This window comes from Crinia signifera, chromosome 7 (genome assembly GCF_055691185.1).
Source record: "Crinia signifera chromosome 7, ASM5569118v1, whole genome shotgun sequence".
NCBI classification, from domain to species: Eukaryota; Metazoa; Chordata; class Amphibia; order Anura; family Myobatrachidae; genus Crinia; species Crinia signifera.
Window position 1 is genome coordinate 101,612,514 of NC_139223.1, and position 14,028 is coordinate 101,626,541.

Below are 14,028 nucleotides of genomic sequence, written 5' to 3' on the forward strand. Positions count from 1 at the left end.
TCACAGTGGTATCCCATATCAACCACCAGGGGGGGTACCAGAAGCAAAAGTATGATGATAGTATTATCAAAGATCCTTTCATGGGCAGAAGAGAATGTTCTCCTTCCATCAGTTCACGTGCTAGGGAAATAAAATGTCCTGGCAGACTTCCTGAGCAGGAAAGAAGTTCTCCCAGGAGAGTGGGAGCTAAACCACAAAGTATTTCAACAGATAGTCAGACATTTTGGACAACCAGAAATAGACCTAATGGCGATAAACTGCAACAGGTAGGTGAGCAGATACTTTTCAAGATATTATCTACCCCAGACATCAGCAATCGATGCATTCTCAGTTCAGTGTAGGCGAGAAAAGAGAATTCTTCTTTGGCGTACTATAGAGTTTGGCAGGCCTTCATTCACTAGAAAATTTCGACAGACGGCATTTACCAATCTTCCATTTCTCAAGTTTTACAGTTTCTGTATAAAGGATATTCGTTAGGATTGGAAAACTCAACCCTCAAAGTTCAAATTTCAGCACTAAGTATTCTTCTTAAAAGAAGACTGGCTGAGTATGAGTTCATCAAAAAATTCTGCAATGCAGTTAAGAGACTCAGACCTTCTGTAAGATCTTTGGTAGCCCCTTGGGATCTCAACTTGCTCTTGCATACCCTAATGAAGGAACCATTTGAGCCATTGACAGATATTTCTCTAAGGCATCTAACTTGGAAAATGGTCTTCTCAGTTGCTGTTACTTCTGCTAGAAGAATCAGTGAAATTCAGGCCCTGTATATAGAGAAACTTTATATTAAGATTTTTCCTGATAGGATCGTTCTCCGAACTCTGTTTACTTACCGAAGGTGGTCAGTTCATAGTTACATAGTAGGTAAGGCTGAAAAAAGACTTGCATCCATCTAGTTCAACCTGGTATAGATAGCCATAGCTTTAGATTTGGTAGGTTCTGATATTTTACAGACAGATTATATTTCTTTGTACCCATGGATGTTTTTCTCCAGTAAATGTTTGTCCAACTTTGCCTTGGAACGCATTTAACGAGCCAGCCGTGACAACCTCTCTGGGAAGAGAGTTCCAGAGTTTGACTGTTCTGACCGTAAAGAAATTCTTTCTACTAGCTGAATGAATTTTTTTTCTTCTAATCTATACTCATGCCCTCGTGTCCTAGATTCCTTTCTAGTAGAAAAGAGGGTGTGTGACAGTTCCTTATAATGGCCCTTGATATACTTATACATGTTGAGCATGTCCCCCCTTAAACGTCTCTTTTCCAATGTAAATAGTCCCAACAGTTCATTTTTATATTAATCGGGAAATTACGCTACCTGCCTTCTACCCAAATCCGATCGATGAGAGGGAATCAGAATGGCATAAGTTAGATCTAGTGAGAGGTATCACTAGCTACTTGGACTGGGTTAAAGAGGTCAGAAGAGCAAAAAATCTGTTTATTGTACCAGAAGGTGTGAGAGGATTCGCACCTTCCAAGCAAACGATGGCTAGCTTGAAGAAGCACCTAGTGCGAAACACGTGTCCTGGACCCGTGTTAGGCAGATCTAATAGGATGTAAATTGTATCATTTGTTGTCATGTCATATTCACTGTTTGTCTAACTATAGCAATATCGCTCTGACCCACTGCTGGCGGAACTAAGCAACTGTTGCTCACGCAGTCTCCCTATATAGGCTAACCTATAGGGAAGGCACTGCATGCTAGTTAAATTTACAGTATAGCACACGGCCAATAAAAGGCAATAATGCACACCTGAACCGGCCACTTAATAACTGAGCGGCTAATAAAGGTTGAAGCAGGTAGAATTTAAGAGTGTGTCTATAAGCAATAATAGCAACAATCACTAAAGACGTGACAGTCGCTTAAAAATTCACTGGCAATTCAGCCAGCTGATCAGTGTAAATACACATGAAAACAAACCACCAGCAGAGGTCAGCAGTAATCAGTAGGAACGAAATAATATGTATCCAAAACTGCTCATCTGAAATCCTGGGCAAAAAGCCAAAACAGGAATAAGAATTGTAAGCAAAAAGTATCCACTGAGGGCTATAGAAATTAGATGAATACACTCCTTCAAATAAGCAAGTATATACTCAACCCACTAATACCCCTTTTACACCAAAAACCCTGGTCGGACCCTGGTCTTTGAATGCTGGAGTATCCAGGGTCTGACCCTGCTTTATACCCCATTTACACAGCACTTTGACCTGGGTCGGACCTGGGTCTGCACCATTTACACTGAACCTGGGTCAGCCCTGCCTTAAATAATATTTTATATATATATTTATAGAAAAATAGGTACTTCTTTACTTTCACGGCGCCACTAGATAGGACAGATAGGACAGATAGGACAGATAGGATACTAGATAGGATACGATTTGTATGCGATTTGACATAAGATATCGCATAAGATATAGGATAAGATTTACTATCCATTTCATTACCCCACTATCCACTAGGGCGTGGAGTGAGAATAGAATAGTGTGGCGAGCGCAGCGAGCCACCGAGCCCGAAGCGTGGCGAGCGCAGCGAGCCCCGCGAGGGGACACGGAATGTATTTTATGGAATTGCATGCAAATGGCATGCGATATTGGGGACTTGCTTTCAAACAACATCCGTGTCCCCTCGCGGGGCTCGCTGCGCTCGCCACGCTTCGGGCTCGGTGGCTCGCTGCGCTCGCCACACTATTCTATTCTCACTCCACGCCCTAGTGGATAGTGGGGTAATGAAATGGATAGTAAATCTTATCCTATATCTTATGCGATATCTTATGTCAAATCGCATACAAATCGTATCCTATCTAGTATCCTATCTGTCCTATCCTATATCTTATGCGATATCTTATGTCAAATCGCATACAAATCGTATCCTATCTAGTATCCTATCTGTCCTATCTAGAGTGGCGCCGTGAAAGTAAAGAAGTACCGAAAAATATATATATATATATATATATATAGAAATATATATATATATATATATATAGAAATATATAATATATAGAAATATAATATATATATATATATATCAGGGCTGACCCAGGTTAAGTGTTTTTTTTTTTTTTTTTTTTAAGGTGCTGGGGGTGCCGGAGGGTACCTGTCCTGCCTGCTGTGCTTGGTGTACCTGGGGGTACCGGGGTGCTGGGGGGTGCAAGGGGTGCTGAAGGTACCTGTCCTGTCTGCGGTTGGATCTCAGCGGAGAAGATGATGTGCGCCGTTGCTGTACCACCCCCCCCCCCCCTCCCCGGCAGACGGTCCCTGCGGCGTGCGGCGTATGGAGTGTCAGTGGCGGGGGTCCCTCTGGCGCATGGGAACTAGTACTAGTTCCTATGCGCTGGAGGGACCGCCGATACTGACACTCCATACGCCGCAGGGACCGGCTGCCGGATGCGGGGGGGGGTGATACAGCAGCGGCGCACATCATCTTCTCCGCTGAGATCCGACCGCAGGCAGGACAGGTACCCCCAGCACCCCTAGCACCCCCGTACCCCCAGCACAGCAGGCTGACAGGTACCCCCCTCTCCTCAGCAGCCGCAGGGACCCCCCTCCTCCCGCAGCAGCTGGGAACATCTTCCCCAGCGCTGCACGCTGTGGACCCGCTGCGGGTGCCTGCACCCGCAGCGGGACCATTTACACCGACATTTACACGGGTCCTATCCGTGTTCTACCCAGGTCAGGACCTGGGTAGAGGACCCGTGTAAATGGAAACGGATACCCCCCATTTACACCGCCGCGGATCCGGGTCTGACCCGCCGCTGACCCGGATTTTTCGGCGGTGTAAAAGGGGTATAAGTATCAATAGGAAGTTTTGTATCACATGCGGCCAGATCCTTATACAGTATCAAGTCCCAAACTCATAATATCCTCGAACAGCCAATGTGTTATATAGAAGCACTAATAAGGCTAAATGACACACCCTATTAAAGAGTAAATCTGAGGAGAACACAGTAGACACCACAAAACAGCTAATTGTGATATAGAGCCAGAATTAAGGCCAAATCACAAACCTCACTAACTGCCATATGCTGACAAAAACAGCTTAATAGGCATATGTGATAGGAGCTGAGGAGGAAACAATTTCTTGTGTATAACATTAGTGTGACATAGAGCCGAATCCACGGCCAGATCACACTCTATTAAACATCAAACGCTGATTCACAGCTAAATAATTATCCTCTAACAGCTAAAACGAGGTACAGAGACATAATGAGGCCCAATGATATACCTCATTGAATAACAAATCTGATGGGAACAGAATACACACAATAAAACAGCTGAATGTGACATAGAGCCAGAATTAAAGCCAAATCACATATCTCACTATTTGCCAAATGCTGATAAAAACAGCTAAAAAGGCATAGGTGACAGGTGCTGTAAATACTGTCTACAATACCTGTGTGACATAGAGCCCGACTCACGGCCAACACACTCTATCAAACACAAGACGCTGATTTACAGCCAAATAACCACACATGATAGAAGTTTAGAGTGGAATTGCGATACTGTATACATCCTCAGACAAGAATAAAACAAAATAAGCCTATGGGGCTCACAACATATACTTAAAAATAGCAAAGTGTGACATAGAGCCATAATTGAGGCCAAAACACACATTAGCTCAGCCATCACATGCTGACAGAAGCTTAAAGTATATGTACCAAACTGTACCGATAACACCGCAGAAGTGCCAATAAAATACATACTAGAGATAAGGGTTGGCAAAATAAGTGGAAAACGACAGAGATCAATCCACTGCCACAAAACCCCTCCCAACAACTGGCACACTTCCTAATTCTTTTGAGGGCAATAAGAAGAGTGACTCAATACTGACAAACAGTGTGACACACAAACTAAGAGGGCACACGCCATAAGGGAATGTCACCTGACTATTAGTAATAAAACCATCCTATGAAATCTGCCTACACGTTTTAAAATCCTTTCCAACACTAATCTTTACTTTCCATCACTGTGTATATATGTATGTTGGTATATTTTAACCTCTTATTTTTTCGCACACTTTTGTGGGCCACTCCTTGTCAAACATCATATTAATAAAGACAATAGGGGTCCCCACGGTTTTATATAAAAAAGAAAAATTTACTGAAACCATAGTATCAATTCTCTAGATCAGGAGTGCATCCACAAACAACTGTCTTTTCTCTTTCTCCATTTTTTTGATCACTGACCCCCAGTTGGTCAGGATAGCACCCCCGCTACATAAAACAATAAGAAAAATAGCGGAAAAAAACCGACAATACAGGGTAAAATATAGAACTAATTGAGTGCAGAATCCACAACCCCACCTGTTCCTGGTCCACAGATCTACCAGCTAGTGACAGATCTATAGCAGACCTGTGCAACGCCATTCTAGTACGGAAGGATTGGGTGGTCTGGCCCACATAATAATGGCCACAAGGGCACATCAAAATGTAGACCACAAACTCTGACCTACAAGTTAACACATGACGGATGTCATAGTGTTTATCCAAATGTAGGTGCTTAAAACTCTTACATGGCACCAGGTATCTACATGTGGTGCAATTATAGCAGCCAGGGGGTTTGAAATAAACATTAGATGGCCTAGGGGCATTTAAGCCCGTGATGTCTGCTCTCACCAGACGATCACGTAAATTGCGGCCTCTCCTGAAGGCTGCTAATGGGCGTATTGTTTTAAGCACTGGAAGATCAGGGTCATTTTTGACAATAGGCCAGAGGGCCTTGGATGCATACTTTAAAATCGGGCTGGCTACTGAATATGTACTGGTCCACGGAATTATATTTTGACTAATCTGATGCCTAGCCTGTAGTAGCTCAGTACGCACAGTGGAAAGGACCTGTTCTTTTTGTTGCAAATATGTTAAGGGGCAATATGTCTAAATATGATAGTGTGGTATAGATGGATTAACTCAATTTATGCCGATACATTCTGATTGACTCTAATGTCCAATTGTCTATTTAAATTTGCAGCCACTGATGCTAAATAGTCGTTCGTTATAAACTATACGACTTTACTAAGAAAATATTCTTTCTTGATGATTTTTTTTTTAAGGAACAGGGCTGGATGGGACTGTATATATTATATTTATTCAATAAATTATCTGGGTTGTTTTTTTGGGGGGTTTACAGTAATATTGTACATTGTTATTATTACATTGAATTATCCATAAGTTAACTATTCTTGATGTCTTTGTCTATCATTCTTTTTTGAAATGGAAATGCCTATCTTTAAAATAATAAAATTACTCTATTGAAAAAAAAATACGAATACAAAAAATTGTATTCATATTCTTGATACGAATGAGTACGACTGCATACGCCGTATGCAAAGTCGTGTTCCGGAGGGTAATTTACAAAGCAGTCAAACACGACTGCTTTGTAACCCTCCGATGTCGTATTAATTCGTATTAACGGCCGTATATACGGCCGCTAATACGAATTCCTACAGGCAGTCTGCACGGATCAGTCAGATCCGTGCAGGCTGCAAGGTGTAAAAAAATAAATAAACATTGTGTGTTTATTTGACTATTTTTATTACTGTGGAACTACAAGTGCCAGCGGGCCCTTGAATGCCCTGCATGCTGGGACTTGTGGTTCTCCAAGTCCCAGCTTGCGGGGACTCATAGTTCCACAGTAAAAAACAATAGATTTTATTCTATATTTTTTTTTTTTTACACTGAAATCAGCTCGTTGACCACCGCACAGGGTCACCGGGGAAAGCACCAGGCTTCAGCCTGGTCAGGTAAGTCCTGGAGGGGGGGTCCCCACTGCCCCAGGGCACCTGGCCAGGCTGACTGGTCAGTAGGGTTATGTGTTGGCCGCAGGACCTTATCTAATAAGTGTCCCCCGGCTGTGACCTTACCCTGCTGGCTGGTTTGGCCTGGGGCTGGTTCTTAAAATACGGGGGACCCCTAGTCACTTTGTCCCCAGTATTTTGGGAACCAGCCCTGGATCTGGAGACTGGGGCTGATTTAAAAAAATCGGGGAACCCCTATTTGTCGGGTTTTTTTTATTTATTTTAACCGGACCCGGTTTTTAGCCTGGTGCTGGTTACAGCTGTGGGGGGGACCCCACGCCGTTTAAAAAAAAAAAAAAATTGTTTATTTCTCTATTTTTTAACACTGAAGCCTCCACGTATCTGACTGATCCGTGCAGGCTTCTGCCAAACACGACAGGAAAATAAAGTGTATTTTCCTGCTGTATATTCGTGGCCATTTTACACTTAGCGGCCGTATTCTCAATACGGCCGCTTAGTAAATCAGGAACCACCATTCTTTTTGAATGGTGATTCCTGGCGTATTCTATCGGTGTATTCATTCGTATTTCTAAAAACAAATACGAATGTCCCATTAATATGAATATGAAAATTCGTATTTTTGGCATAGTAAATGCCCCCCAAAAAAATCGTATTTTCGTGTGGAAAATACGATTTTTTTTCACGAATTTTTGTTAGTAAAATTCGTGACCGAGCAATTCTTTCTAGGTTTATGTATATGACCGGATTTTGTTTCTAGGTTTAAATGAACTCAGAATATAGGGACAATTATTTCTTGAGTACGCAGTGGATTCTTTTTTTCCCTGTATGAAGGAGGCTGGCTACTAAGCAAACTTTGGCCAGGATCTTCATTTGACTATCTGCCATGCTTATTCTGCATATCTTACTCTCCCTCGCCATGCTGATGGCTCATTCCAACTAGGAAGTGGGTGCCTAAATGTGATGCAGCTTTGTAAAACAGCCATATGATCCTTTACCCATACATTCAAAAAGTTCTACTCCCCTGATGCCTTTACCTCTGTGGATTCAGCAAGTGTTCTCAGTTCAGCTCCCTTAGGGGTATAAAATATGTGCATCCCAGCATTAGTCTTGTATAGAGAAAGGGGGGAAAAAAAGGTCTTGTTCACCCCCCCCCCCCCCCCCCCCCCCTATGCAGTACACTTTTCCCTCTTCTGCGTAATGCATATATTTTTGTTTCTGTATTGCAAATGTATATCATATTTATTATTATTTTACTTAGTATGATCCGTTTGCCGAACACAGACCACAGAAGATTGCAGACCGGGAGGATGAATATAAAAAGCATAGGCGAATGATGATTATTTCTCCAGAACGACTGGATCCTTTTGCAGATGGTAATTGGCTTACACTTTTGTATTTTTGCATATATTTTTTTTTCCTACTCATTCTTGTAACAATTTTTTTTCTTTTATTTTTGTTTTCCCCCTTGCTATATACTGTATCACTAACAACATGTGTGTTTAATAAATTCACGGCATCTTAATACAAGTAGAAGTAGAACGGCACATTATAAAACCTTATCAATTTCAATTTAGAGGTTTTCCCTCACTTGGACCCATTCACAATTATTTCAGTGAGTGACATACATATTATATTTAAATCTGAACTAAAGATTTTGGTTACTTCAGATTACCGGCATATATATATATATATATATATATATATATATATATATATATATATATATATATATATATATATATTCATATTCTTGTCAGAATAAATTGTATGTGTCTGGGTTGGCACCTTTTTAAGAGTGACCTCTTAATGCTGCAGGTTATTGTAAGACAATGACCTATTTTTATAAGCAACACATGGCTTTCTCCTGCTTTTGTTGAACTACAAGCCAATGCTATTGCTTTGTATTTAAACCATAGCCGGGGAACTACAAATTGCCCCAGTCTGCTTTACTTCTGTCATGATTGCAGGTTATTTTTCTTTTTGCTTTACAACCTGCATGTTAATAGGGATTGTTTTGGTGTTTTTGTATAAAAACTGTACTTGATAAACAATGCTGATCAGACTTCACAAGCCCATACTAACTGTCCTTAATTTCTTTCCTACAGCAGTACTGCTAAATGCCAGTCCTGTCTGCATTCTTAAGGGTACAGTGCAACACATCCTGTGTAGCTAATGCTGAAAAAGTAATCCAAAGGAAGTCCTATCTTATCTAGTGTCCGCTTGACACTGCAAATTGGGCATGGTCTCCAACATAGAAATTTTTTAAAAAAAGGAAAAAAAATAAAAATTCCAGTAGGTGGATTAGTGAATAGCTCCATTGATTAACTCCCAAATTAGTGTACTTGCATTTAAGCATTTTAGTTTTTCGTTTTTTTTGGTTCCACCACCCAGTTTCCATATCCAATTGAACTGCTGCAATAGCTACAGTTAAATATTCAAATTGTTAACCATGTAAAATGTTAGTTTGCTTTTAAAAGAGAACTAAATGCCAAAAGTTTGAAATAGTAAAAGTTAATTGTTTTGATAGTGCCTTGTATTCTCCTATAGCAGTAATTACAGTGTGTCTGAGACCAGTATAGTCTGTGTGAAGCACTGTTTTCTGATCAACCGCTTCAGTTTATATATATTTTTCATGTCCTGTTAGTTCAGTGCTCCATTCTGTTTCAGACACCTTAGATATAAGTCCATGTGTGCTGCAGAACAGGTTATATTTTGCAAATTTTCTTGTGGTAGCTTTTAGTTAAAGTGCAACTATTGTAGGTCTTAACATGTTGGCATTTTAAAAAGCATAAACATTTTTTTTTTTTTTTTTAAATGTGGCTTTAGTTTTCTTTTAAAACCTTTTGTCTAGCCTGTACTCCATTTTATTGTAAACGTTTTGAAAGTTTACCACAATTGGCACCAAATATGTGGTGGTAGTTTAAGTTCTGCAGTGTAATTCATTGCCTTAATCCTATTTAACTATCACTTTGTAGTTTCTTAGCAAAGATTAGCAATCATTCCAAGCCTGAAAAATATTTAAGCCCTGAATAGGTATAGTATGTTTTGGTGTTAAACCGTTCCCAGGTAATGTTTGAGTATACTTTTTCCAAAGTGTTACTAATGGTAAAGAGATGATTTTCTAGGCTTCTATTCTGCTGCTTGAAGTCTGAACTGCTGGTGGAGACAAAGGCGCTAAAGTGTACGTATTATGGAATAGAGACCACGGAATCCGTCACTTCTGAAGACTCTACCCTGCTTTAATGTTGTTTTTATCTGCCGTTTTTAAAATTTGCTTCAACCTGTAGATTGTGTTCAAACAGGTTACATCGTCAAAATGTAAGAATGTAACATAATTCTGATTATTTTTAAGAATGTTTTAAAGTAATTGTTCAGTTTTTGGCTAGATAGGTTTTAAAATGTATCTGTTTAATATACCATTTAATTACTTTCTATTATTCTTACTGTTTATTTTTATAGGAGGCAAGACTCCAGATCCCAAAACAAATGCTCGCACATATACAGATGTTATGCGAGAGAAGCATTTAATAAAGGAACATGTAAGTATTTACGTATGTTGGCTTATAAGAGGGGCTCTTTAAATATTTTATTACTTCATACATTTTTCTGTTCTTAATTGTTGTGTTTTTTTTTTTTTTTTTATATAAATATAGCGTGAAATCCATCAGCAGCTAGCAGAGAAAGCTAAATCAGGTGATTTAAAAGTGGTCAATGGATCATCTTCTACCGCTTCTTCCCAACCACCTTCAAAGCGCAAGAGACGATGGGATCAGACTGCAGACCAAACACCGGGATCCACACCGAAAAAGATGTCCAGCTGGGATCAAGCTGAGGTCGTTGTACTTTAAACCATTTTCTATTTCTGTGTTATTAGCCCTACAATTGCATAGCATTTTATTTTACTTCGCAAACTTGAAATAAGATATGGTACTTGTTTCCCAGCAGGGCGCCCAGATTTCTTACGTATGGAAACGTAGCGAAATCGCATAACGTTATAGTAGCATGTGATGCGATTTCCCGTTCCCTGTTATTCCCGCCCCCTCTCAGATCCTCTCATCTGTGAAAGTGTTCACACTGCCTCAGACGGAGGCCACATCTGCTTCCGGTGGCCCAGAATTGTGCAAATGGCCAAATGATGCGTTTTTCTTTAAAGGAGTCGATGTGACGCTGCCATGTAAAAGTGTGCCAGCTGAAGGTGAGCCTGAGAGCGTCCCACTGGTTTCCAGGGTGCCGCTTGTCCTTGCTGCAGTTCATTTATTCGTGGGCCCAGGAGTTCACCTCTATTAAAAATTGCAGCCAGCAGCTGGACATTTCTAAAAAAAAAAATGGCTATCCTCTATAACCGCGGGAGGCGTGCGCAAAGGACATAATGGTGCAGCCCCTGCGGAGGATTGGTGGACCTGACCACATAGTTGAAGTAGACGAGATGCTATTGGTCAAGCGCAAAAACAACGCAGGCCGCATATTACCACAGTAGTGGATTTTCGGAGGGATATGTCGGGAGACTGGACAGTGCTTCTTGCAAATGGTGCCCAGGCGTGATGCCACAACATTAATGGGCTGTATCCAGGAGAATATAGAGCCGGGCACCACGATCTATACGGCCTGCTGGAGGGCATACAGCACCACACAACTTGAACTGGCTGATCAGCATTTTTACAGTGAACCACTATTTCATTTTTATTGACAGGGGTCCATAGGCAAAATGTAGAGCGACTTTGGGCCGCAGCGCCAAAGAGGCACTGCGCGCCACGAGCTCCAGTCATATCTAGCATAATTCATGTGGTGAAAAACATTGGAAGCTGAGGACCCTTTCTAACGCATAGTTCAGGCACTGAAGCTCCTCCCTAAGGGCGATTATTTATGATTTTATTTATTGTTCTTATTTAATCATTACTGTTTTTGATTTTAAAGTTGTTAGATTTTAAGTATTCATGAATGTTCTTATTTATGCTACATTAATGAAATGATTTAAGTAAATTAGTTATTAGTTAACACATGTCGTAATTACTGTGTCAGCTGTATGATTTTGCAGGTGTTAATGTGTTCTTAAAACACCAGCACTATCCACGCCACTCCGAAGCATGGCGATTTGCAGCAGAACGCGTCCTCCGACCTTTTCATACCCCCACTATCCACGTTGGCGTGGAGTTGATTTTATATAGTGTGGCGAGCCCGAAGCAGACGCGGATTACTTTACATGTATTCCACGTCGCCACACTATATAAGTCAACTCCATGCTGATGTGGATAGTGGGGGTATGTAAAGGTCGGGGTGGCGTTGATACTGGGGGTTACGCAAAACAATGGCATAAGTGCATGTAATACTATGCACAAATCACATTTCATGCCATCACATGTCATAGTAAGCAACCATCTCATCGCATGGGTGCTTGTTCAATGAAATATCGCATTTGGTGCCCTGCGATCCCATACGATATATCATTGTATAAGCACTTCTGTACACTTCATATGAACATTGAATCGCACAGCACTATACACTCTGCACAATGAGATTTCACTACGGAAAATAGCCCAGTAAGCTAAATGCGTACTGGGCGCCCTGCTAGGAAACAAGTACCTAAGATATTCATTGATTCTATACAATCTTTTTTTTCTCTAGCATCCGCGATCAAGTGCTTGTTAGGCATGTAGGAAAAAAGCTTTTCATTAAAATGACAAATTATAACCAAATGCAAATGTATACTTGAAATGCATTACTGGAATAAAAATGTTTCTCCTTCATCCACTAGGTGTCACTGGAGTAACCGTGGGGGTAGAAGGGCGTCCACAGGGAGCATGGGCACTTTAAATATAATTGTGTGGCCAACTCCTCCCCTTCTACTCCCCCACCCAGGCAGTCTTAGAATGTGCCCTCATGGGAGCTGGTCACACTGGCTTGCTCCAGGGCACAAGTTTTTAAAAAGCTTTAAAAAAATTTTTTTTTGTTACTACAACAGACAGGCAGTCGGCTGCTGCCTGTCTGCATCGCGGGAGCTGTCAGAGGGTATCCGGCTGCAGCTGCGTGCGGCTCGCGCCCGGTCCCCGGCTGCAGAGACCACCGTCTCCGGAGGACAGCCACCACTGCGCGCGGTGCGTGCCCTGTCCTCCCTCAGCCTCTACCTCCGCCAAACAGCAAAGGCAGCGGTAACGTATGCCTGACCTCCCGCTTAGCGCGGGGGACAGTGAAAAACAAATGGCGGTAGTGCAGGTCTTATGTTTTATTTAAAACTGGCCCCATTTTGGAGTGCACGGAGCAGCCGGAGGGGCGGAGCTACCGCGTGGTACGCTCCCAGCAGCCACGGCTTTTCCCCGGCGTGACCTGGTACAGCGGCAGCCATCTTCCAAGTGCACACCGCTGCTGACACGCTGAGGGACTCCGTTTTGCCTGAGACAGCCTTCCTCCCGGTGTCCAGACCTGCAAACAGCTTCCCCAAGCCCTGCACTCAGACAGTGGGGTTAGAGCTGGGTGATACAGTTCTGGGCTGTATGTAAATTGAGCTATAGCGCTCCCTGGTACATACCAGAGCGTTGTTGTTGGCCTCTGGCAGCTTTTTCCTCTAATACTGTCTCTTCTGTCCAGTCTTTCTACCTGGCTTCTGACTGCACTATCCCCTGGTGTGTATGTACAGTTTCTTTAACGTGTTGATTGTTGCATATATATTCATATATTTTGTATAGATCAATCACTGTTATAATGGCAAGAGGCAGCTCTAAGCGGTCTTGCAAGAAGTGTAATTCTAAACTTACACAATCTGCTGAGGCTACACTGGTGTGCGACAAATGCACTCCTGATCCCCCTCCTACCTCCCAGCAGCCCTCCCCTGCATGGGCTTTACAGCTCACGGAGGTGATGTCACGCCTGTCCTCTGAAATTTCAGACTCACAGAGGGACAGAGAATCCTCTAGAACACAGCAGCGTGAATTAGCTTTAGCTGTGGAGGTTTTAACTAAGGCCTTGGCCCCAGAGCCCATACGGCCCTCTACACGTGACTCACAACCCCCAGTGCTAAAAAGACTGCTACACAGGTCTTAGACACTGACACAGATGAGAATATGCCTGACCTTGAAGAAGTGGAATCCGCAGCCCCAGAGGAGGATGTGCAACTAGATTTGCAAGGTTTAGATGACCTCATTGATATGGTCAAGCTGGCACTGGACGTTGAAGATGGGGCATCGGCCCCCAGTCGTCCCTCCCTTTTTGGTAAAAAACCAAAGCAAGCAGCTTCTTTTCCTCCTGCAGAGGAATTCGATGACCACGTGCTACAGGCCTGGAAAAAGCCA

At 42.2% G+C, this 14,028-nt stretch overlaps 1 protein-coding gene across 2 annotated transcripts in view; it reads left to right on the forward strand.

The window, feature by feature from the left end:
- The window catches only part of SF3B1 (splicing factor 3b subunit 1), a 121,712-nt gene that overhangs the window by 33,533 nt on the left and 74,151 nt on the right, over positions 1–14,028 (forward strand). The window contains exons 4-6 of one of the 2 annotated variants that reach the window (XM_083153558.1): positions 8,004–8,118; positions 10,205–10,284; positions 10,399–10,581. In XM_083153558.1, the coding sequence (XP_083009684.1) occupies positions 8,004–8,118; positions 10,205–10,284; positions 10,399–10,581 (378 nt within the window). Of the gene's footprint in view, positions 1–8,003; positions 8,119–8,500; positions 9,927–10,204; positions 10,285–10,398; positions 10,582–14,028 lie in introns of those variants that run through there. The other variant, XM_083153560.1, reaches the window with a different exon arrangement.